This window comes from Squalius cephalus (genome assembly GCF_949319135.1).
Source record: "Squalius cephalus genome assembly, chromosome: 4".
Taxonomy (NCBI): Eukaryota; Metazoa; Chordata; class Actinopteri; order Cypriniformes; family Leuciscidae; genus Squalius; species Squalius cephalus.
In genome coordinates this window covers 52,566,245-52,590,909 of record NC_137125.1, presented here as the reverse complement: position 1 = coordinate 52,590,909, position 24,665 = coordinate 52,566,245, and the positions used below count along the sequence as shown (strand labels likewise).

The window sequence follows — 24,665 nt, the reverse complement described above, 5'->3', positions numbered from 1 at the left end:
TTTTAAGGACTCAAATACAGGACTGACAACCGTATTCTGCTTCTGTGTGAACATGGCCTAGCTAATACCCATATTTAATGAAAATTATGATCACGGTCTTTATCGCCAAATAAAATCTGATTGCCCCATCAGTAGAACCATTTCACATAGACATGATGTAACAGTGTAACTAAACTGAAACTGGATTTAAAAATGTTTCAGAAAAAAATTATATATATATATATTTATTAATATGAGATCAAATATGTATTTGTATTTATTATTTTATTTCTTTTATAAATATTAAATATGATTTATGTGGAACTATGTGTATGTAAGCAGACACATTGCATGTCTACTATTTAGTTGTTTACTTTACACATGCAACATTTCTCTACAAAAATACAAAAATATAGGTCATAACAAAGCTGCTAGTCAAAAAAGATAAATTTGCAATACTAATATATATATATATATATATATATATATACAGTGAGGAAAATAAGTATTTGAACACCCTGCTATTTTGCAAGTTCTCCCACTTGGAAATCATGGAGGGGTCTGAAATTGTCATCGTAGGTGCATGTCCACTGTGAGAGACATAATCTAAAAAAAAAAATCCAGAAATCACAATATATGATTTTTTAACTATTTATTTGTATGATACAGCTGCAAATAAGTATTTGAACACCTGTCTATCAGCTAGAATTCTGACCCTCAAAGACCTGTTAGTCTGCCTTTAAAATGTCCACCTCCACTCCATTTATTATCCTAAATTAGATGCACATGTTTGAGGTCGTTAGCTGCATAAAGACACCTGTCCACCCCATACAATCAGTAAGAATCCAACTACTAACATGGCCAAGACCAAAGAGCTGTCCAAAGACACTAGAGACAAAATTGTACACCTCCACAAGGCTGGAAAAGGCTACGGGGAAATTGCCAAGCAGCCTGGTGAAAAAAGGTCCACTGTTGGAGCAATCATTAGAAAATGGAAGAAGCTAAACATGACTGTCAATCTCCCTCGGACTGGGGCTCCATGCAAGATCTCACCTCGTGGGGTCTCAATGATCCTAAGAAAGGTGAGAAATCAGCCCAGAACTACACGGGAGGAGCTGGTCAATGACCTGAAAAGAGCTGGGACCACCGTTTCCAAGGTTACTGTTGGTAATACACTAAGACGTCATGGTTTGAAATCATGCATGGCACGGAAGGTTCCCCTGCTTAAACCAGCACATGTCAAGGCCCGTCTTAAGTTTGCCAATGACCATTTGGATGATCCAGAGGAGTCATGGGAGAAAGTCATGTGGTCAGATGAGACCAAAATAGAACTTTTTGGTCATAATTCCACTAAACGTGTTTGGAGGAAGAAGAATGATGAGTACCATCCCAAGAACACCATCCCTACTGTGAAGCATGGGGGTGGTAGCATCATGCTTTGGGGGTGTTTTTCTGCACATGGGACAGGGCGACTGCACTGTATTAAGGAGAGGATGACCGAGGCCATGTATTGCGAGATTTTGGGGAACAACCTCCTTCCCTCAGTTAGAGCATTGAAGATGGGTCGAGGCTGGGTCTTCCAACATGACAATGACCCGAAGCACACAGCCAGGATAACCAAGGAGTGGCTCTGTAAGAAGCATATCAAGGTTCTGGCGTGGCCTAGCCAGTCTCCAGACCTAAACCCAATAGAGAATCTTTGGAGGGAGCTCAAACTCCGTGTTTCTCAGCGACAGCCCAGAAACCTGACTGATCTAGAGAAGATCTGTGTGGAGGAGTGGGCCAAAATCCCTCCTGCAGTGTGTGCAAACCTGGTGAAAAACTACAGGAAACGTTTGACCTCTGTAATTGCAAACAAAGGCTACTGTACCAAATATTAACATTGATTTTCTCAGGTGTTCAAATACTTATTTGCAGCTGTATCATACAAATAAATAGTTAAAAAATCATACATTGTGATTTCTGGATTTTTTTTTTTAGATTATGTCTCTCACAGTGGACATGCACCTACGATGACAATTTCAGACCCCTCCATGATTTCCAAGTGGGAGAACTTGCAAAATAGCAGGGTGTTCAAATACTTATTTTCCTCACTATATAAAAAAAAATATATATATATTTATTTATTTATTTTATTTATTTTATAAAACAAAACAGTATATTTTTGCATTTTTTTATTGAATCAATTTGTTTTTATTATTTTTTATTTTTTACTTGTATAAGCAACATTTTTCTAAATCATCACTTAAAGCTGCTGCATGAAAAACCTATTAACACTATCTTTATTTACTTTTTTTTAGAGAAAGACGCACCCAAGAAACGACGGAAAGTGTTCTGCCAGATCACCCAGCACCTGCTGGAGAACCATGAGATGTGGAAGAAGGTCATTGCAGAAGAGTCCCAAAGCCAGACAGAAGAGGAGGAGTCAATCCTAGCCATTGATGAAGAGGAGGAGGAGCCTGGGAGCAAGGAGGAGCCAACAGACGACCAGGAGGAGGAGTCAGCAGAGGAAGAGGAGGAGAGTCCTGTACCTGAAGAGACACATGAAACAGAGGAAACAGATGTAGCGGAAGCAGACGGGACTGCAAAGCGAGACACAACAACTGTAGAAGACGATGCGGAGCTAATGGGAAAACGAGAGGAAACTGAAGACGAGAAAGACGAGGATCCAGAATGAATGACTTGCCGGTTTTAGACGAGAACATTGTCTGAAAGCTTTTTATAGGCAAGCGAGACTTCTAAGAAATGGTTGCCAGCACATCACTTAGACACAACACTGTAGATGCTTGGGGAACATGTGCCTAAAGGAAACAGGGTGGGAAGGGGTGATTCGGGACAAAGGGTTTGATCAACAATGAGTGGGCGGTGAACTATGAGTGCTAGACACTCAAGTGAGGTTTGATGCTAAAATTGACCGGGACATAGGGGGAAGGGGGGGTTTCCTATATTTTCTAGACGTCATGTTGGTCAGTTTTGCAAGTCCTTCTGGCGAAACTCCTCCAGCTGCACCTTAACCCCCCCCCCAATCTACGACAGGGGTCCCAGTGACCTGCAGCGACACAAGTTTTGCAGGCTCGTCCCACACAGCTACTCAACAAGAATTTCTGAGGAGCTTAGTGTCAAAGTCGGGAAAGAGAAATCAATCCACCGTGACTCTCGCCAGCTCCTTAAAGGCATTGCGCCTCACTCACGAATCCCATCATCCGCAGTGGACGAAAGCAATTGTCCCAGAAACAGCATGCATTTGTGAAAATGCTACAAAAGACTCCACATGTTAACACCATATGTCTGTCCTGCCATTGCTCTTTTTTTTTCCTTTCCAGAGGTCCTTTCTATTGCAAATGCTTGCACCATTGTCCTTGTCCCATTTCTGAAGGCGTCATGCCGAATGCTCGTCATTCTCTTCCCTCACCTTTTTCCCTCGGCATTTCATTAGTCCATGAACTGAGATCTTGCATTTCTCAGGATCAGACTGTTTTTGGATAACAGTACAAGGAGTCATTGGTTTTTACGGACTTTCTTGCAACTTTTTAATCTTTTGAATCTTGATTTGTGAGGACAAAGGGAATCTTTAGTTGTTTTTTAAAGTGTAATTTCTTCAAAACGTCAATGGCCTTTTTAACAATAGCCCAATTGTTGTTTTACCAGGTGATTTGATATATATATATATACACACACACACACACATACAGTGCCCTCATCCATACGGCATGCAGTAGTACATCACGTCATTCCTCTCGTTTTCATTTACCCTAACAAATGTTTGTACCATCCGAAACTTTACAGACATCCCCGTTTTTTCTCTCCCCGTCAAGCGGAGCTTCTGTTCCTGCATTTAAGCTTCTTAGTAAACTGCTCCAGCAAGTTTTAAGAGCAGACTAAACTGCTCTGGCAAGTTTCACTGATCAAAGGCGCTGACTGGAGCGCATGGCCCGTCGAGAGAGCCTCGGGGTCCCGCATTCCCCCGCAGTCACATGTTCTCCCTCTAAACAAGGCCGTAGTTATGCTTCACAGTCGTGTCACGCAGCCGCCGTGGAGATGCAGGCAGGCATGTGAGCGACTGCGAGCTCCTCAGCCCAAGGGATGAGACGCCGAGCGCCGTCCCTCTCACATGAGCGGACCCAGAGAACATGTGCGGCACATGAGATACGGGCACCGGTCGACACGGCTGTCCGCGCTCGCCTTTGATGTGCCGGAAGAGGCAGATTGCTCGTGACGGCGAGATGAAACACTTCTGCGGGCTTAATCACCTCGAGTCCGATGTTTAATCAGGCTGAGTCCGATGCCTTCAGTCACTTTGAAGGAGAGCCAATTAAAAACACCTGGTAGGAGGCGACGGTCATGTGCTTTAGACTCATCTTTGACACGTCCCCTTTGATCGAAACGCAGAGTAAGCCTTAATATTATCAGGCAACGTGGTGCAATGTAGTTCAGCAAATTATTTAAGCAATACCGACCCTATGTGTATAGTAGATTGGTAGCGTTTCCAATTGCACTTTCTTTTTGTTGCTGTGTGACTATCACACAGCTCCAACCGTGTGTGTGCCAAATATGACTTCAAATTCACTCTCCCCAAAGTATGAAACACCATTTTTGTTCAAGGGTGTCCAAGCTGCTCTTTGGAGGGCCACTGTCCTGTAGAGTTTAGCTCCAACTCGCCTCAACACACCTGCCTAGTAAGACCTTAGCTGTGTACGAAATCGCCACCTACACCCTCATTCACTATTCCCTACATTAGTCCACTAATATAGTCCACTTGAAGGAGTGAATGAAAGGGAGGGAGTGAATTCGGGTGCGTCGGAAGGGCTGCTGCTTTTGCATAGTTTGTGCTTGCTGTTTAATAATTATTTGAAAGTTAGCAAACTCGCAGCTCTAGTTGTGATGAAAATATTTATCTTGAACTCTGTCATGGAAACTAGGATGTCTAAACCTTAATTGTGACCCTGGACCACAAAACCAGTCACATGGGTCAATTTTTTTAAATTGAGATTTATACATCACCTGAAAACTGAATAAATAAGCTTTCCATTGATGTATGGTCTGTTAGGATATGACAATATTTGGCCGAGATTCAACTATTTGAATATCTGGAATCTGAGGGTGCAAAAAAATCGAAACATTGAGAAAATCTCCTTTAAAGTTGTTCATTTGTGTTGGCGATTGTGCTGCATTCACTCACAAAAATAAATGTTTTATATATTTACGGTAGAAAATTTACAAAATATCTTCATGGATCATGATCTTTACTTAATATTCTAATGATTTTTGGCATGAAAGAAAAATCTATAATTTTGACCCATACAATGTATTGTTGACTATTGCCACAAATTTACCCGTGCGACTTATGACTGGTTTTGTGATCCAGGGTCACAATTAAACAATTTAATAATTAATTAAAAAGGAATTTATACCTGTATGATATGACGCTGTAGCTACATTGGACCAGTGGTTTGGAAAATGGATGAATGGATGATTCAGCTGCAGGCAACATCTTACAGTGCATAGCAGTTGTACACTCGTTGTTGCGGTGCATTATGGGATTGAATGAGTGCACTCGATAACGTCCACCATGGTTTCGGACACCACTAAAATGAACCGTCCCCTGAAATAGTGCCCTGTTTTAGGGTAAAGGGGGAGATTTTGAACACAGCCCTTGATTATCTGGTTCAGGTGTGTTTAATAGGGTTGAACTAAACTCTGCAGGACAGTGGCCCTCCAGGAGCAGGACTGGACACCCCTGCCGGAGCCGGTCTTCTCAGTGGCTGGAAGAGCATGTGAAGGTCATGTGTGCTTGTGAGGACGTGTGTGGAGGGTATTATAATTCTGCATTAGGCCCTAGATTTGTAACCTCAGGCCAGAGATATTAACCCTTTGGTGCATGAACTATTAAATCACAAATAGTAGTCTTAATGTTTTTATTACCTTTAAATAAATATATATAAAAAATAATTATTTTTTGTTCAAAAATAACGCATTTTGAGAGCGTTAATGTCCACTGCAATAAAATATATTAGTTGTTACTTGCTGCATCACTTTTGTTTGCCATTTTGAATTTATCATAATAAAAACAGAATATACTATAAAAAGGATTGTCACAATAAATTATGGGTAAGTGTCAAAGGTCTTCACCTTAAAAATGGCTTTTAAAGATCTGTGCACTGTTGTGGACGTCATGCATCAAAGTGTTACATTCCCAGCTAACAAAAATAAGTTCTAAGAACATTTTGCTACGTTCTTATTAAGTAATAAAAACATTATTTCTGAATGTTCTTTAATCGTTCAAAACTTCCAGTTTATTAGATGTTTTTTCTTGGTTAGACGAACATTCCATTTGGTCATTTTGCAAACGTTACTTTTGAAGGGACACCGAACATTCTGAAACCAGTAGTAACATTTAAAAACATTTCAGGGAAAACGTTCCATGGACAATGTATAAATAATCGTTTTTGTGCTAACGTTTTGAGAGCATTATTATACACCAGATAACTTAAAACAAACGCTCTATTAAAGGGATACTTCACCGATTAGCATTAAGCTTTGTATCAGTAGAAACCCGGTAGTATTTTCGAGTGACCGTGCTTCCCTCCCTCATGTCCCCCTGAGACGAGAGATTTCTGTATTGTGTGTCTGGAAATAAACCTCAGATGACACAAAAATCATCATTTAGCTCATCAGAGGCTCTTGTTGTCCAGAGGCGAGAGACTCCAGCCAGTAGGAGGAGCTCGTCCCGCATGTCTTCAACCCGCCCATAGGGGGATCTCACCATAAACGCCGTCTTTTCAGTTTCGAGTCGACTAGTAGCCTAGTTGTATCATTTCTTCTGATACTGCCCTCTGTAACCGGGAGGCGTGGCTTGGGAGTGTCCTCGTAGGGCAGCAAAGCAAGTGCATTCTGGGAGTTGTTGTCTTTCATCCACATGAGCCAAAAATACATTTTCTGGCTTTTCTCAGTCTAGAAGGCACCAACTTCTAAAGTAATTTCACATTTCTACTACATAAATGACCCAGTTTAGATACACATTCATCTTTCCAGTGGTGAAATATCCCTTTAACGTTACTGGAAGAGCCGTTTGTTCATAACTTTGAGAGAACCTACCTGTATAGCCAGATTGTTCTGAGAACGTTTCCTGTTAGCTGGGATACTTCCCAAAATAAATTTAACTGATAATATCATAACCTACAATCAATTCCAGATGAATAAAATCCCCCTAAAAACATGATTTCCCAGGTTAACTAAGAAATATGTGACATTATGAAAGAATCTAGTATGCAATATGGCTCCGCTCTTCATCTTACTGTTGGATGATGGGAGGCCTACTCTGTCTGAAAAATGTATGTCATTGCCAAGTGATTAGCATAATAGCAGAGGGCACATGTTGGGAATTGCCTTGCTGCGAGTCTTTGGCGATCAAAGGTCATAGATATTGATGTCTCAAAGTGTTTCAAACCCAGAATCATCAAAGACAGGTCCATTATTTCAGATTTGCTTCCACCCAGACAGTATTCAGAGAGACTTAACAAAAACTGTGGAATTAGCGACCCTACACATTTGATGTGCTTGTGCGTGTGCTTCAGGATTGCCCGTGTGTGTTGGCATGGCAAGCATGCATCCCTGTCCTACACCGGTTTTCAGCTCTGATCTGCGTTTGGTGGCTCTGATTCCAGATCCTGTACGTTACGCAAACTCTTGTGTCCAAATGAACGGCACAAGTCTTGAGAAGCCAGTGTGGACATGTTCATAATGGCAGGATCATTATAATGTCATGTGACTAAATTCATGTTTTTTTCTCAGATAACAGATGCCCTTAGGAGTGAAATTAATGACAGTCTGTACAGTTCAGCTCAAATACCTGTTCAGGTATTGCAGAAATGCACGATGACTGGGTTGCATCCCTCCAGATTTTTTTGAACTTGACCAGCATGTCAGGTTCACTGGAAAAGCTTATCGTTTTTATATTTTTCCTGTTCATAACTCAATCCTTCATCTTCAGCTGTACGCGTCTGATAACCGTGTCCACCGGGCACACGTTTCGTTCACCTTGAGAACCAAACAAGCTTTACACTTCTCTGAGAAAGAGAAATGAGACTTGTACTTTTTTTATATATATGTATATATATATATGTATATATATATATATATATATATATATATATATATATATATATATATATATAGTCGGCACTTCACTGACAAAATAATTATTTTTCTTCTCACTTGTATCTTGCACTTAACACATGTAGCAATACCTATAGAAAGGGGAACTGTGTAAATCACCAGTATTCGTAAAGTGAAATATTCATTTTATCGCTGATTGTTGTTCCATTTTGTACAAAACGATATTGTGTACAGGTTAAAAATGAAACGAAACAAAAACAAAGCCAAAAAAAGGGACGAAAAAGATGAAAACGACAACAGAAGTCTTTTAGATAAACATTATTTATTTTTACTGTTTTGTAATTTAGACACTATACTGTAGCTCCTCTATTGCCAGACTTACTGGAAGTGCCTCTTGGTATAATGTAACATACAGAAAATATATATTGAGATTATTAGAACCTGTCACAAGCTGAACATTGTGGATGTTGTAATGTGAATACAGTTTAATAATACGAGTGAAATACTGTGGTATCGAATGTCTCTGTGTTTTTAATTATTTATTTATTGCTTCATTGATTTTCACCCCTATTTCAGTCTGAAGGTTTTCAGCTAAACAAGCTCACGACAAAGGGTAAAACATCAATACATTGTCTATGGGTTTTTATGGCTTGAAAATGGCTCCCGTCTCAATCAAAGTCAAGGTAAGATCCCACACCCAATTATGCCAGGTCAAATTGCTCTTATATTAAGTAAAAATATGCACTCAACTTTACCAAGCTCATTTAAATCACTTCAAGTCTAGTAATTGGCTTCAGTGTTGATCTATGTTTAGGGTGTGTGCCAATTTGATGTTGAAGCAATTCTATGAAAAACAGAGTTTGACAAATTAGTTGGCGTTCAGCATGAAGTGTTATGGCACATTGTTTGATTGTGTTCTCAAATAATATAGTGAAAGGACACTTATATAAGTGGATTATAAACAGGGCTTGAGGGACGTGTTGCTTTGAACTCATTAGCTGCGGATTTGTCTAAAACCATAGTTTTTTTTTATGCTGACAGCCACAATGTTCTGAATCAGCCCTCTAAACGTCAGCTTTGTAGACGTACCATGAGATAAGTCGTGTCCCTGGCATCCGTGTGCATTTCCTAAAGCTTGAGGTGTGTGTAATTCATATGTGCACATCTCGCTGCATTGCACTGAAGGAAAGCTCACCCCATAAGATCTCTTCAGAAATCATCACTGCTTTATTCTCTGTACACTTTACACAGTTTGCAATGGGATCAACAGAAAGGCTACTGTAATGTGGGTCATTATTGTGGTTCCTTTCACCACTAGCGAAAATTTACTGTAGCTCAAAATGTGGAGCATGGCACTTGCAAGACCAAGGTCATGGGTTTGATTCCCAGGAGATGCATGAACTGATAGCATGTATATTGAATGCAATGTAAGTTGTTTTGGATAAAAGCGTCTGCCATAATAAATGTAAATTCTGTTTTCTTAACCACTTATCTAGCCTATATGCGATTTACCAGGTGGGGGAAAGATGTACTGTAAGGATCAGAATTTTATTTTTTCTAATTTATTTCCAAAATTTCATTACACTTTTATAGCATAGCACTTTGAGTGAAAAGTTAAAGTTGCAGTATTTTGGTTAAAAAAGAACTATTGAGCAAGTTCATTAAAAAATAGTGTTTAAAAATTTCTCTTTGCCTTTCCCCGCTTCACAATGGTAAGCTTATAATAATAATGATCTATGAATTAACCCTCTGGGCTTCTTCATAATTGGGTCACACTTAGCTTCCTCCCGCCCGAAAACGGGCGAAGCCTTAAAATTGTACTTAACTTTGTCCTAGGATAACCAATCAAATATTGTTTTGTTCTATAATGTTTTCTGATTATTATATAGAATTTTTAGAATTTTTTATGATACTTTGCATTAATTATTTAATTTTTATGAGCTATTTTTTCCATTAGAATTAATATATATATTTTTATTTTATTTATTTTATTTTATTTTTCAATAAATGCAACATTTCACATCAAATTAGAGTGCAGGCCTAAAAAAAAAAATATTTCAAGTGAGAAGAGCGCCACCTAGTGGCTTCAAAATTTATTAATTTGTGTCATGTCCTATAACCGCCCATAGGCGGCCTATAGCTTTTTTATTTATTTATTTGATTTATTCCCATTCGGAAAGAAAACAATTTATTACTAATCAACCACTGAATGGAACAACACAAATTATATATCATTTTAAAGCACCTAACGAGTGCTGAGTAATCCCTCTAAAACCAAGTGTAGCGCCAGCAGGCGCCACCTAGCTGCGAAAATATTTATTACCATATTTTTCAAAAATCTTGCCTTGATAAACACAAAGTTGATGTCATTTGAAAGCTTAGAGTCTGAACTTTACAGTGAATGTATCCACTTTGAAAAACTCTTAAGTATTGCTGAGTTATTTGCTGATACATAGAATTTCTCTTTTTTTCATAATCTATAAAATAATGTACTGCAATGTGTCAAAAACATCATACAGCTCATGAAACATTCTCAGATAATTGAAAATGGCACTTCATTTTTTACAGCATATTATTACAATTAAAATGAGCCCAAAATTAACATAATCTATTGCTTTTATGACAAGATATTCTTCATGGAGAAAAAATTGCCCATGAGGGGGTGTGAAAGACTGTACAAAAAGGCTATCTCTTTTCAAAATGCTGTAATTTTTGATTCCTTTATCCAAAAATTATTATTTTTTTATCCAGATGCAGCTAACATGTAGGGGGACTTCACTAAAAAAGAATTTTCCTCCTACCTTATTTCCTTCCTGAGTTATTCCATGACAAATATGAAAGATATGCAAAATCATAATAAAAATTATATATATATATTGTCTTTTATCCACCGTTTCTTGGCGGGACAATGTCCAAATGTAATGTAATTTATATTTTCAAAAAATTTAAAAAGAGTTCTTTCAAACGATACCTACCTTTTGACTCTCCTTGCTATAGTTTTGGAGTTATTATGATTATATAATTTTTATATAGTTTGGGGCAAAATTTGCTGTTTCAGTCTTACCAGTTCATTTCTCTGTGTGTGTGTGTGTGTTTGTGTGTGCGGGTGTGTGTGTGTGGGGGGGAGGGTGTCTTTTTTGCACTCTTGATGTTTTAGAGTGTCACCCCTTCATTGCTGTACACTTTTTTTCAGCACAGTGGCTGATCTGTAGTTTGTACCACCAAAAGTTTCTCTGAGTTTTCCTATTTTTTCGTATTTCCCATTCATTTCCTATGTCGCCCGTTTTAACATATCAGAATCATCTCCTTGATTTTTTTGTGTGTTCATATAGGTAATAAAAGAAAAGTCACCAAGTTTCACCCCCATCCGATGAAGCAAAAAAATTAAACAATTCGAAACGTTCAAGTTAAGCCGACGGGTCGGATATCGCGGGAAATTTTGTCTGCGCAGTTATGTCACGTGCGTAAACAAGAGAGGAAGTCCGTTACAACGCGTGTTCGGAGCGGCGGGAGTTTTCTTTAATAGTTGTGACAGACTAATAAGCAACATAATACAATGGATCATTTAAAAAGCAACCACCTGAGTTGTACCACGTTGTACAAAGAAGCCTCCTTCAGAACAGTTTACAAGCAAAAAGGGAAGGTGACAAAACCCTTATGCATGCATGCACTCAAATGAACATCGGACAGCTTTTCGGATATGCTGATAACCCAGAGACTTCAAAAGGATTTAAAACCAAACCAGATATGGCGTAATTTATTTCCAGACAGGTAAGAAATCTAGTGATAGTTACCTGTGTTCACGCCATTACCGTAATTACAAGATGACAACACGTGACGTTCTAGGAGCTGTTCATCTGAAACACGAGTAACTTGCAGTTTCACATCAAAACCGCTAGAGGGATAAATATACTTGGGTTTAATCATAGGGTTTAATTAAGTACTAGAGTAGCCTACACCTGGTAAACGTGCAGAATCTGTCGCTCCGCCCCATGTCTGTGTGCCAAATGATCCAGACAGTTGACCATATATATATATATATTTTTTTTTGGTCTGGTTACCAATATTCTTTAAAATATCTTATTTTGTGTTAAAAAAAATTAAGAAACTTATACAGGTTTTGAACAACTCGAGGGCGAGTAAATGATGACAGAATTTTCTATCCATTTAACAAGCAAGTCAAGTGAACAATAAACACTTGGTTTGGTCTTGTTCCGCTTAAATGAGCCAAGATCTTAGTATCAAATTCTCAGATCTCATAAGTGTGCATCTATTCATAACAATGAATTGACAAAGACTGAGCTTTAACCTAATTTAGGTCTATCTTACTTGTCGCATTAGAAACTTCACTTTTACTGGAGTAATATTTTATTGGCGTTTCTCTACTTTAACTTATGTCCCACGAATTAACATCTCAATTAATTTATCTTGCCATTGCAGGATGTAGGCTAATATTGTATTGTCTGTACATTACTGTAAAGACAACTCCGAGCACCTTTCCTATTATACATACCTGTGAAAGACAACGAGCCAATCAGAGTAAGTATGGGGCGGAGCTACCATGTAGCCCCGCCCCATTATGCAGGCAGCCAGCCATGTCATTCTGTCTTTAATGTCGACACATACTCGTGGAAAATCTGACCATTCATATTATCTTTGCTATGTTTATTCTTCATTTTACGGCACAACATTTCTTTGTTTTAAACTTTCCAAAATCATAAATGTTATTTTATACACACATTTCTGCCTGTGCTGATCGTGTGTTAAACTCCAAAATAACCGGATGCGAAATGATAAACTGTCTCGCTCACATGACGTGAGGCCAGTCGCCGTGCCAAAGGTTTTGCTTGTGTGTCATTCCTTTCATTTCTCCTGATCCAATTAAGCTGTTCTCATCCGCTGACCCTAAACTGAGTGTCTGTAAGGTTAATTGCAGTGGGAACCGATCTGGATGTGTGCTGGTCAAGAGCGTCCGTCACGTCCTCTCTGACCAGTGTGAGAAGTCTTAAGCACTTTCACTAATTGGAGCACCTGCTTAATCCACATCAGAATCCAGATCAATAAAGGAGTCAATCCTTCTGTTGCTGGGACAATGTTCATCACTGATTGACATTGGGAAAACAGTGGGAATCCTGTAGGTTCAGCTTCATTTATTAGTGGTGTTTGCTCAAGTGTCATTGTTACTATCAATCATATATATAGGGGTTAATGTGCATTGGTTAAGAACCAACTCTTAACTATAACTATTCATCCTTACTATGGCAGTGCAAAGCATCACAAATCAAACACAATATTCCAACATCACATTATATTAAAGTCATAGTACTACAGTCTTTCCAAGCCAAATGTTCAAAGGCTTTACAATAGAGACAAAAGATTGCTGTAATGTGATTCATCAGTGTAGTGGTCATCAGGTAAGACTTTCAGAACTATTGAATCAGATTGTTTATGTATTAAATAACCAGAAGGAAAGACGAGGTAAGGAAATAATATAGAGCTTTAAACATGACTCTTTTTGACAGACATGCCTTGAAGGAGTTACTCCATAACAGCCAGTTTAATTGACATTAGTACAAGATGCACAATCTGAAATTTTGCCGTGATCTGAAAGTATTTAGCGAACCAAGCACAGTGTATAGACTAATGGTGTCAGTGATCAAGATTGTAGAGGAAGAAAATGTCTGCAGTCAGGTGGTTGTATTAAAGCCCATGAGACTGGAACAGGTTTCAGAAAGGATTGTTTAAAGCCTTAGGCCTCCATTACTCCATAGTCAGGGAGATTTACAAATTAAACGCACAAATTCAGCAGCGTTGCTATTCTCCCTGTGAGCGCTCGTCCTGAAAGATCAGAGAGACGCTCGAGAACCCTCTAACAGTTTGCAATGAATGCCACGTTAACATGTATATTTTAAAAGTAAAGGTTTGTCAGTGGGTTTTTTTCTTTTCTGAATGGTTCTGTAAAGATAAAAAAAAAACTTGGACCTGGTTTCATAGACAGGGCTTAGATTAAGCCAGGATTAGGCCTTAGTTCAATTAGGACATTTTATAAACGTGCCTTAGGGAAATTGTCTTGAGACGTATTTTAAGATATATCAGTGCAAGTTGCTTTCAGTTAAAACATCTCAAACATGCATTATAGTCTGGGACTAGACTTAAGCCTTGTCTGTGAAACCGGGGGTTAATGATTTATTATACTGTATGTTCTTCATATCACCCACGATCATACGGGTTATTTTATTAACGGGTTAACTTTTATTTTTAAGACTGATATGGATAGTGGACATAAACCTTTTGTTTTAGTAATTTAGATTAAAAATGCATACTTGTCTAAAGTATTTGCTCATTATATTGGGCGTGGTCAACACTTCATAGTTATTTTTATTAATAATATTATTGTAAAAAAAAAAAAGTTTTAATCACCTTTTTCTTCACTTGTTCTTTTAAATATAATTTAGGTTACACTTTAGTATAGACATTTTATGTAAAGTCATGACTAGTGATTTTGAAAAAAATAGACCAAAGTTAGATCATGCATAAATATTCTATAAAAAAAATTATATTATCCACATTTTCCTTTTTCATGTTTTTGTATATCAATTCATGCCGAATCTAGTCAGGATGATTTCAGGTTAAAATAGCAATTTGAATAGACAGCCAAATGATCTACATTTACACAATCTTTTTTTTTTTTTTTTTTTTTACTTATGCCATGTAAACCAGACATGGCATAGTATTGCTGGTTAGTATTGCTAACTTACGTAATTATTAATAATATACGCAAATCAGTTGGCAGGGTGAATTGGGGTTTGGGATCATTTCTGTTAACTCTCATTCAAGTGCACAGGGCTACCATTGACTTGCATTCGAAAAAACCAAAACCTTGGTTTAAAATGGCCAGCTTTTTTATGTTCAGCAGAGGATCTCATTCTGCAATACTTTGATTACGCATCCATTTCACAAGAGCATATTAAGATCACATAGCACGCACTCGGTTTGACCGCAGCTCTTACACAAGCGGACACATTCGCCTTGATAGAAAATGTAAGTCTTCCGATCTCTCGTCTGGGGGAGTGAGAAGGGCTTGTGCTGATTACAAATAATGAGTCATGTGTCTGGCACACAACTCCCTCTTCATCAAGATCATTAGGAGCATAAGTGATGCATAAAAGCCTCTCCTGTGCACATACAGCAGGTGACACGGGTGGAGGTCTTCGTCTCAACTTCCAGGAAAGACTCATTAATCACAGATTATACGTCTGCTTAATTATTCCAATTCACAGAAGAAGGAGGCGCAACCAAGGACATTCAAATAATCATTTGGGATTTATCTTTTGTGCACAAAAATACCTTCTTTATATCTGGAAATGACGTCACACGCGGCCCTCAAATGCGAACGGTGGTACGCTTTATCTCTGTAGTGTGCATCTAATCAATCATTCAAGGACTCGAGGGCGTGTTGTGGTGTTGTGTGTGAAATCAAGACAGTCATAGTTGCAGCTAAAGCAGTTGTTTCTTGTCTTCATGGAGCCTTTCTAGTTGAGATTGCACAAATACAGATGCCCTGCCATTGTGCATGTCGTGTGTTTATACCTCAAAGGAACCCATTGAGTTTCCTCTGATGCAAGAATTAAACTGAGTCAAGACAATTAGCACATTATTCCTATTCTCAGCTGTAATTATTATTCTAACGTCATAGATTATCCTATACTTGTTGTGTAATATAGCAATGATACTGTAAATGGGTTAACCCAGTTTTAAAGGACCATGTCAAGAATACAGAGCTGAAGTAGCCGTTTGTTCGACAGGCCACTGCAACGGGCGAGAATGGATTAGGAAAATCCTATTAGAAATACCAGGCCAAGAATTCTGCCATACTTTTTTTTCCAAGCAAGTACGAACCACAAACAGATTACTAATACCGAAAATCATTCAAATCCGACCAACAGTTTGTGTCATGTCTGTGTAAAGAGAATCCGGGATCTGATGCTGACATGGATTTGTCTAATTTTAGCCCAGTTATACTCCTGACACCTACGTTATATCAAACCGCACAGAAACCAGTCACACCGTATGAGTCATTCTCTGAAATTACTGAAGGAGAAATGAGCAAATGGACACTATAAGAAATGTCAAAAAGTACCACCTTTTTTCTGTTTGGATTTGTTTTGCACATGTGTTTTACCCACAATATCAAATTGTATTCATCAAATATTCCTCAACTGTTTGTTTGATCTTCTACATGTATAATGTTTTTTTTTTTTTTTTTCTGTGATGATCGTCCTTTATATTTTTTTATATGATAGCCTATACTAACTGCATAATCCCTCAGATTAGATATGTAATATCTGTTGATTGGAAGCACTGCATTTTTATCACCATATATTTTGCTATAGAGGCTGAATGCATGCTTATCTATAAAAAATCCTCATTTCTGACTGACAGTTTAAACATGCAATGCATCTCATAATGTTATCAATTATATATATGATAAAGTTCATTTGCATTGAAGGGCAGTGCATTAATACCATAATGGTTTGCGTCATTCATTTCAGATTTGAGAGCAGTCCATTTATGGCTTTATCCTTCGGGTGCCTTTCAACTCTACATGGACAAGCCACGTATCAGCATGAGTAGGATGTGTATAATCCACAGTCAGAAGGTTATAACAACTGTCATATTATGGCTTGGTCATCTCCATGGAAACAAGGGAATGTGCATTGTCTCTCCTTTATCCACTCTTTCCTGGAAACATGTTATATGAGGACTCCATATTGGCTATAAGACTGAATAAATAACATCCCATTAAAATAATGATGAAATGACTATTACTAAGAAGAATAGCTGTAAATATTATGTGGCTATAACAAAATCTTTCCGGCTGTGGATAAATATGATCTGTGTGTGTGTGTACCTCAGGAAAGGCCACCCATTCCTTTCAGAAATGTTTATCTTTGGAAGTCAGGCCTCGGTATAATTGATCTGGATACAGGAGGACGGACACAGGAACAGATAAATGCAGGTCGAGTGTTCTTGAGCAATGACTGACTTTGCACAGATAGTTTGACATTTTGTTTCGGCATTGACAGAATCTGTCTGTCTGTCTCTCGCGTAACGTCACGTTGATGTCACTTTTGATTTGCAGGCACAGTTTTCCTGAAAGGTGCGTGGATACTCGAGCAAGGCAAGTAGCTTATCTCCATAAATTGTTAGATTGCATTAATTTTAAAGACTGACCTTAGTAACAAGGTTACATAGGCTAGATTAAAAGTGTCTGTTTGCAACACGTTAGAGTTAGTGATATCACTGAGATTTTAATTTATTATTTAGGGGGAAAAAATGCAATTACAGGCATCCTTACACAACTGCACTTCAAGTTTTGTGATAAATTACGTTTCTAATGTTACTCTTACGCATTTTACAGACAGTCTAATTTAGCCTATCACAAAGTAATACAATTACAAAAAAATAGCAAAAATCTTTAAGGATCACCTTGTACTTCAGTGGTATGTTTTTGAGCTATTAAAAGAGAGCCACAACCAAAGGGTTAAGCATTTTCAGCATGACTAATGTAAATCATGATCAAATGTCTCTATAGGAAATTGGCTACTTTCATTCACAAACAGTATCAAGTAATCTAAGGCTAAACAGAACATTAGATGTATACGGATTGATACTTGATCTAATTGGAATCATATGTTTGTAAAAAAATAAAAGGTAAGTTATGATAAAGTGTAACCGTTTTATTAAAACAGTGATGAAACGATCCGCGCGCGTTTTACGCATATGATCTGATCATCCAGAGACTCCGCGCGCTCATCACGTGCTTCACCTCAATCCATCCAGCCTCGTCAAGCTGAAGAAACTCTCACCTCAGGAAAGGCTTGTGGAAAACATATGGACTCGACGTCAAAAAGGTTCAACTCTTTGGACATGTCGAGCTGAAAGCGAAAGAATCTGATGTGAGTGGAAGTGTTAGGAAACCCCTCTAGGACCAAGTGCCTTTCCTCGTCTCCGACCGGCAGCCCGTGGGAAGTTTCTTTCCATGTGAAAACCACCTGACACATATGATCTGCTCCATACACACTCACACTGGACCAGCGGGGACACTTACATATCCATAGGTTGTATAACAACCAAGAGAAGACGAGACCGGGACGCGGATCGGATATATAAACTGTTTGGTTTGGTGAGTAATCGCAACTGCTCTTATAAGACACACGCAGGCATAATATATTTTGACCTAATTCATCTCTTGCTTACGAATTATGGATATGCATTGCGCACAAGACATGACATGGTTTAAAATGGGTCTGGTGGCGCGCGTGTTGGAAGAGGAGAAAACAAACATCTGCTCGTTAAAAGTAGGTCTGCATGTGGACTGCCGTGTGTTTGTGCTGGTTGCTGGATTAGTTGGAACGATTCAGACTTAATGTGCATCATAATTACCGCTCCACTGACATATTAATTATATCAACAACCATTGTTTTAGCATCCTTTTAATTATGCATGCTCGTCTGGTTTCAGGAGACTAATGCGTGTTATAGCAAACGTTCAGGTTTTATTAGGCTATGCAATGGATTTTATACATTCAACAGCCTCGGACTGTCTGTGAGATGTTTCTCTCTCCTGTGGACACTCGTGGATTCATATCAGCTGCTGGTTAATTAGACGCAATTGCGCACTGGTTGTCATGACCACTCATCCACTCATCCACATCCATTCTCCAGACTGTTTACCTTCATGCGTCTGATGTATATGCGAGCTCGCAGTTTCGAGATAAATGCAATGCATTCATTCTAGAGAAAGTTGTGCATTGGTTAAATGTTTGAGCTGATAACTGAAAGGTTTTGATTTCAAAATCAGTGTTATTTTTATGATTAAATGCAGCTGGGTTTTTTTTTTTTTGTTTGTTTTTTTGCTTTTTGACATACTAATAACTAAATACTCATTATAGACCTATTTCAAAATCATTGAACTTTACAAAATCTAAATATTTTATGTATCAATTTTTAAATGTTAATATATATATATGTGTGATATATTTCTGCAAAGTAGTTTTGTGTATAAATGGTCACACATTTGACTGTCTAAAGCCTTAAATGCTTAAATACATGTATATGAATGAACTTTTTTTCTGTGGCGTAATGATGTTGTTGGATGCATATATATATATATATATATATATATATATATATAAATCAGTCAAACCAATTATCTGTCTGTCTCTATACAAAGAGCTGATTCATGAACCATTGTGTCCTTGCTCAAGACACCTAACCTCAGAGGAACTGTTCCTCCCTTTATGATGTGTAGTGACTCAGAAAAGCAGAGGAAGAATCTGTTAAATTACTGAAGTAAATAAGTCAACTTGTGAAGAAAGCTGCAATATTTTTAAGTAAAGCTGCCTGCATGCTTTAATGTCCAAAGATTTATAAATTATAAATTAATTAATTAAAATGAAGTCGCCTCTGTAATTTTTAGTTGAGTTGATGTTTTTTTCATTTACTGCACTGGCTGCGCTCAATGACTCATCAAGTTCAATCAGAATATACAATCAGAGCTTGAATAGCTAAATTACCAGCCTATAAGGTTCAAGAGACTTTGGAAAGTCTTATAGATGTTGCTTCTATATGCAAGGTATAAACGATTTTCTTGCACAAAAGTTGGATCTTGGTTGGCTTCTTTTTTTTAAATCAAGAATCAATAACATAAGTTGCCACTTTAGTTATTGCTGTAGTTGAGAGTTTTGTCATAACTTTGTCGAAAGAACCTCAATGTTTGTGTGATTCGGCTGCACAGTCACTTACTTGCTTTATAACCAATAAATCTTTTGGATCTTTCAATCTCCATGCCAGTATTTAAGAGTTAGTGCCGTTAGGGCACAGGTTTTATTCATTTTTAATGCTATACCTTGTAGAATAAGAAGGAAGAACAAAGACGTATTTGGGAGATGACAGTTCTGTTGACTGACAGAGTTTCAATCCTTCAGAAACTCTAGCATGCATTGCACAAACTCATTCATTTCAGTATTTCTCTTTAATCTCAAAGTGATAATTGAGATTTAAATGTCCCAAAGTGATATATAAGGTACAATCGTGTGTGGGTTTAGACAATGTGAGCATAGGGCATGCATTTGTTTACATGATAGCAAAGTTTGCACACCGAGTTTGAGTACTAGGTTTCATTGTACGGGTCATCAGTTATTCTGAATTCAACAATATTGGAATCATTTTAACTTTGTTGTTCCCCCAGATTTCCACAATTCAAACATGCATTTGAAACCTGTACCAGAAAATGTTTTCCACTGATAGTGGCACGTTTCTCCAGGGAGCTGATCTTTCCGCTGCTATTCTTAGAGTTGTCACTTCAATCAGTCTATAAGAAGTGAAAGAGAATTGCATTGAGATTACTGAATTTAGAACTTTTGTTTAACGCACCGTGCCAGAGTTGTACCGTTTTCTCAAATTCTATTTAAACCTGTAAAGAGAACAGCCTATTCTTGCTTGAAAGCACCTTATGTCGGGAGAAATGGATCACACACATATGCAAACTGTGTCTCTTGCAGGGCTGCATGCATAAATGCCAAGAAACTGCAATAGAGAAACGTCACCCAAAGAAAACGAGATCTTCTTGAAGAGGATGGACCTGCCGAACAAGGAGAGACGGTCACCAGAGAACGGCCCAAAGCCCTGTTGCTCAAGCCTCAAGGTAAATCTCTTTACTTTAACACCTAGATGAGCTTTATTTTCTGGTGGACTCAATTGTCACGAATAAAAGCGGAGTGTTGATTCCTGAAGGAGAAGCGCTGGCATGTTTGTGAGCTTGCAGGTCAGTCGCTTTACGCGTAACAGGCTTTGAGGGCCTGAAGCACTGTGACGTCTTTGGGTCCAAACAAGATTTAGCTTCAGTTTGTGGTGGAATCTTCTTCTGAAGAGCTGAGGTCTGAGAACAGAGAGGGATTTGAGCCAGCACTCCTGATGAGATGATTATAGCTAACGATGTAAATAACGAGATCGTCATGCTCAGCAGTTCCTTTGTCATGAACACTAATGCGGGCACAGAAGGTCCATTCAGCTATATGAACTCTCAGTATAAGACACAGTCATGTGCACCTTTTAGAAGTATTGTAAGGTTATAATGTAAAGGTTTACTCAAGCTGAATTTGAAAACATACAGTGCTAATAATCACACTCAAGCAGTTTTTTTTAGTTGTGGCAAACAGGTGAATTGCTTATTTAATTCAAAATCAGCCTAATTTACTTTAATAATACACACTATTAGTCTTATTGCGAATACTATGCTATGCACATTACTCCAAAAAAAAATTGGCTCCACTTCTGAAACGGCTTCAGCTGACATACATTTTTTTTCTCATTAAATATCCGGTTTAAATTACAGACATAAATGGGGTGCAAACACTATATTATGTTGACTTTAGCTTAAGGTCCTTAAACAATATGCTGGCCATAAACTGAGAAAGTGCGCGTCTGAACAAACTTGCATAACAAATTTGCATAATGCCAGTCTAGGGGTTTTATTGGCTGCCCACAAACAACATCTACTTTGCCCCGCCCTCAAACACTACAGCTGAGACTGGAAGAGTTTGCTTCGTGTTGTCGGCACTGCGATGTGAAAGCAAATTCACTTTGCATGAACTTCCAAAGGATGAGTTTGATATGGTAAAATCGACGCCATTGTTTTTTGTATTACTGTGTATCAAGTATTGAGGAAGATCTAGAGCTAAAATTCAGTTATGGTAATGTAATGAGGCTATCACGCTGTAAGCTATAGACCAATCACAACAGACTGAGCCATCTGACCAATCAGAACAGAGTAGACCAATCACAAAAGACTGGGCCATCTGACCAATCAGAGTAGAGTGGACCAATCACAACAGACTGGGCCATCTGACCAATCAGAGCAGAGTAGACCAATCACAACAGACTGGGCCATCTGACCAATCAGAGTAGACCAATCACAACAGACTGGGTCATCTGACCAATCAGAGTAGAGTGGACCAATCACAAGAGACTGGGCCATCTGACCAATCAGAGTAGAGTGGACCAATCACAACAGAATGGGCCATCTGACCAATCAGAGTAGAGTGGACCAATCACAACAGACTGGGCCATCTGACCCATAAGAGTAGAGTGGACCAATCACAACAGACTGGGCCATCTGACCTTTATCGAAGGGTTTCAGACGCTGTGAGAAAAGAGGTGATGCTGCAATGTATATTATGAGAAAATTAAAGTGTTTTTTGACCTTGGATGCATGTAAACCAATTGTAGGAGACTCTAAAATAAAATTTGGAATCTTTACAATAGCTTAATAGGGGAACTTTAAAATTCACCTCTAAACCATATTTTACTGTTTGATAGCAGGTGGAAGGACATTCTCTTTTTATCATTGTCTAAACCCATGAGCAGGAGCACAATTTTAGTGACATATCTGCTTTGTTTTGAGTGGAATGAGAGATGAATTCCTAAACCATTAATACTAACACTTTCTTTTCTATTCTATATCTTTTTTTTTTTCTTTTTTTTTTTACGTGTACTGCGTTAGACTAAACTGGGAAGGGTCACAGCACTTGCATATTGTTGTCCTATTATCAGTTTAATTGGTTCTTCTGCACTCCTCATTTGTAAGTCGCTTTGAATAAAAGCGTCTTCTAAATGATTAAATGTACTGTAAATGTAAACACTATTCGGCATAGCTTTAACATCAAACGATAGCGAAGAGATTCAATAAGAGAGAGTCCTACATGGCAGAAATCCAAGAGCTCACACACACACAATCACATTCTGACCATCGTCACCCTTAGGCCATTAAGGGGTTAAATGCCTTTAAAAGAGCATAACAGCAATAGCAGAAGATGTTATCAGCTGACTTGTTTTGTGTATCAAACCACCGACCCTCTGGGTTTGAAAGTGTGAATGACTAGGGAGTGTTTCTGTGTCCAGAAAGAGCTTTTGTTGAGTTCTCAGACTAGCCATGAGAGCTTTCTAAAGGCTCAGCTCTTAATTAGTGACATAAAATGTTTTTTTAAACATTAAGATTTGGCACACGCTAATGTGATCTGAATTAAGGGCTTGTTTTTGCTTGGGATTAAATTAGTATGAGACAATAGTGTAAAAGCTGCTTAGAATCAGATTATTTAAGGACGAACACAATGAAAGGGCCGTTTCTAAGAAAAGAGATCACGCAGAGTAGGGTAAATTACATCTTAGATGTGTGCTGATCATAATCCTCCAATAAACCTTTACGGAGGCCTTTTCTGATTTCCAAATTCTTTGCTTTAGCCTGAGGTCTGATCTCAGAAATGATCTGCATGCTTCAGGAATGCAGAGTAATCTGATGAATAAAGGTATTGTAATTGCACCCATAGAGACCCTTATAGTAAAGCCGATTAGAGTTTTCAATGCTCTACAAGTTTTTCTCCAAATAACACAAGAATCAAAAATGTTGTCGCATCCAGTAAAAAATTGAAGGACATGTGAGCACACAGAAAGAACAAATGCGTTCTCTTATCCCAGTTTACGGTTCATTGACATCTATTAGTATGCCATAAGGGTTCATCTCCCACAAAAGTGTAAACACTGAGCCTCCTAGACACCATCTGAACTTTGAGAGTGTTCTGCTTAGATCTGTCAATCACTTTCCAGCTCAACCTATAGTGAGGGTTTGGGGCGTGGCTACTGTAGCAGGCGGAGTCACAGGGTGTTAGCCGGTGTGAGACCCTGACAGACACAGTGCATGAGAAAAGACTGCATTTAGACCTTCAAATATAAAATAGGTGATTCGTCAAAGTGAATGGGGCATTGCGATGAGTCATTGAGTCTTTAATACCATACAGCACCTTCATGCACCAGTTCAGAAAGACAAATGAACCAGTTTAAATTGTTTACTTTGTGTCCTGTGTAGACAGCCTCAAATTTTTGTGGCAAGTCATGTCAAAAATGTGCAGATATGTTGGATGGGTTTATTATAAGCGTGGCCAAAAACATCTCCAAAATCGCATACTGTATAGTAGGTACTACATTTGGTTTGAAACTTAATTTGTGACCATTAAAAAAGTATGTTCTGTATAGTATTGAATGTGTGTCGTATAAATATACTACGTTCGACATGTTGTCATGTTGTCATGTGTCATGTGACAACGCGCGTTCGCGGAGATGGATGCCGGCGTATGACGTAGGACGTAGCGTAGGAAGCGTTGTGACGTAGAACGAAGTATAGCTAAATCAAACGCTACGTCCTACGTCATATGCCGGCATCCATCTCCGTGAACGCGCGTCGACCGCTACCGGAAGCCAGTTATTTTCATTTCTAAAGTTTTAAATATGTATATTTTTACGACAAAACCGCACGGATTACCCTCAGAAGGCCTTCGTTTATCCTCCTGGAGCCGGATGGATTACTTTTGTGAAGGATGCATGCACATTTTGGGACTTGAAGGAGGTGGACCCCATAACTTCACATTATAACCACTGAAAGATCTAAGACATTTTCTAAAATAACTGAAAATGTGTTCGTCTGAAAAAAGATTGACATATGCATCTCGAACAGCT

The 24,665-nt window shown here is 38.3% G+C and overlaps 2 protein-coding genes across 8 annotated transcripts in view; both read left to right on the top strand.

The window, feature by feature from the left end:
• Positions 1-8,035, top strand: part of pde3a (phosphodiesterase 3A, cGMP-inhibited) — an 89,770-nt gene extending 81,735 nt beyond the window's left edge. For all 3 annotated transcript variants that reach the window (XM_079868630.1, XM_079868629.1, XM_079868628.1), the window contains one exon: positions 2,280-8,035. In XM_079868630.1, coding sequence (XP_079724756.1) covers positions 2,280-2,656 — 377 coding nt within the window. In that variant the 3' untranslated portion in view covers positions 2,657-8,035. The remainder of the gene's footprint in view (positions 1-2,279) is intronic.
• Positions 8,036-16,646: 8,611 nt separating this feature from the next.
• slco1c1 (solute carrier organic anion transporter family, member 1C1) overlaps positions 16,647-24,665 on the top strand; it is a 28,653-nt gene continuing 20,634 nt past the window's right edge. Inside the window, exons 1-4 of one of the 5 annotated variants that reach the window (XM_079870026.1) lie at positions 17,084-17,113; positions 17,237-17,275; positions 17,895-18,280; positions 20,660-20,802. In XM_079870026.1, the coding sequence (XP_079726152.1) occupies positions 20,674-20,802 (129 nt within the window). In that variant the 5' untranslated portion in view covers positions 17,084-17,113; positions 17,237-17,275; positions 17,895-18,280; positions 20,660-20,673. Of the gene's footprint in view, positions 18,281-20,659; positions 20,803-24,665 lie in introns of all 5 variants that reach the window. The other 4 variants (XM_079870029.1, XM_079870027.1, XM_079870025.1 and 1 more) reach the window with 4 other exon arrangements.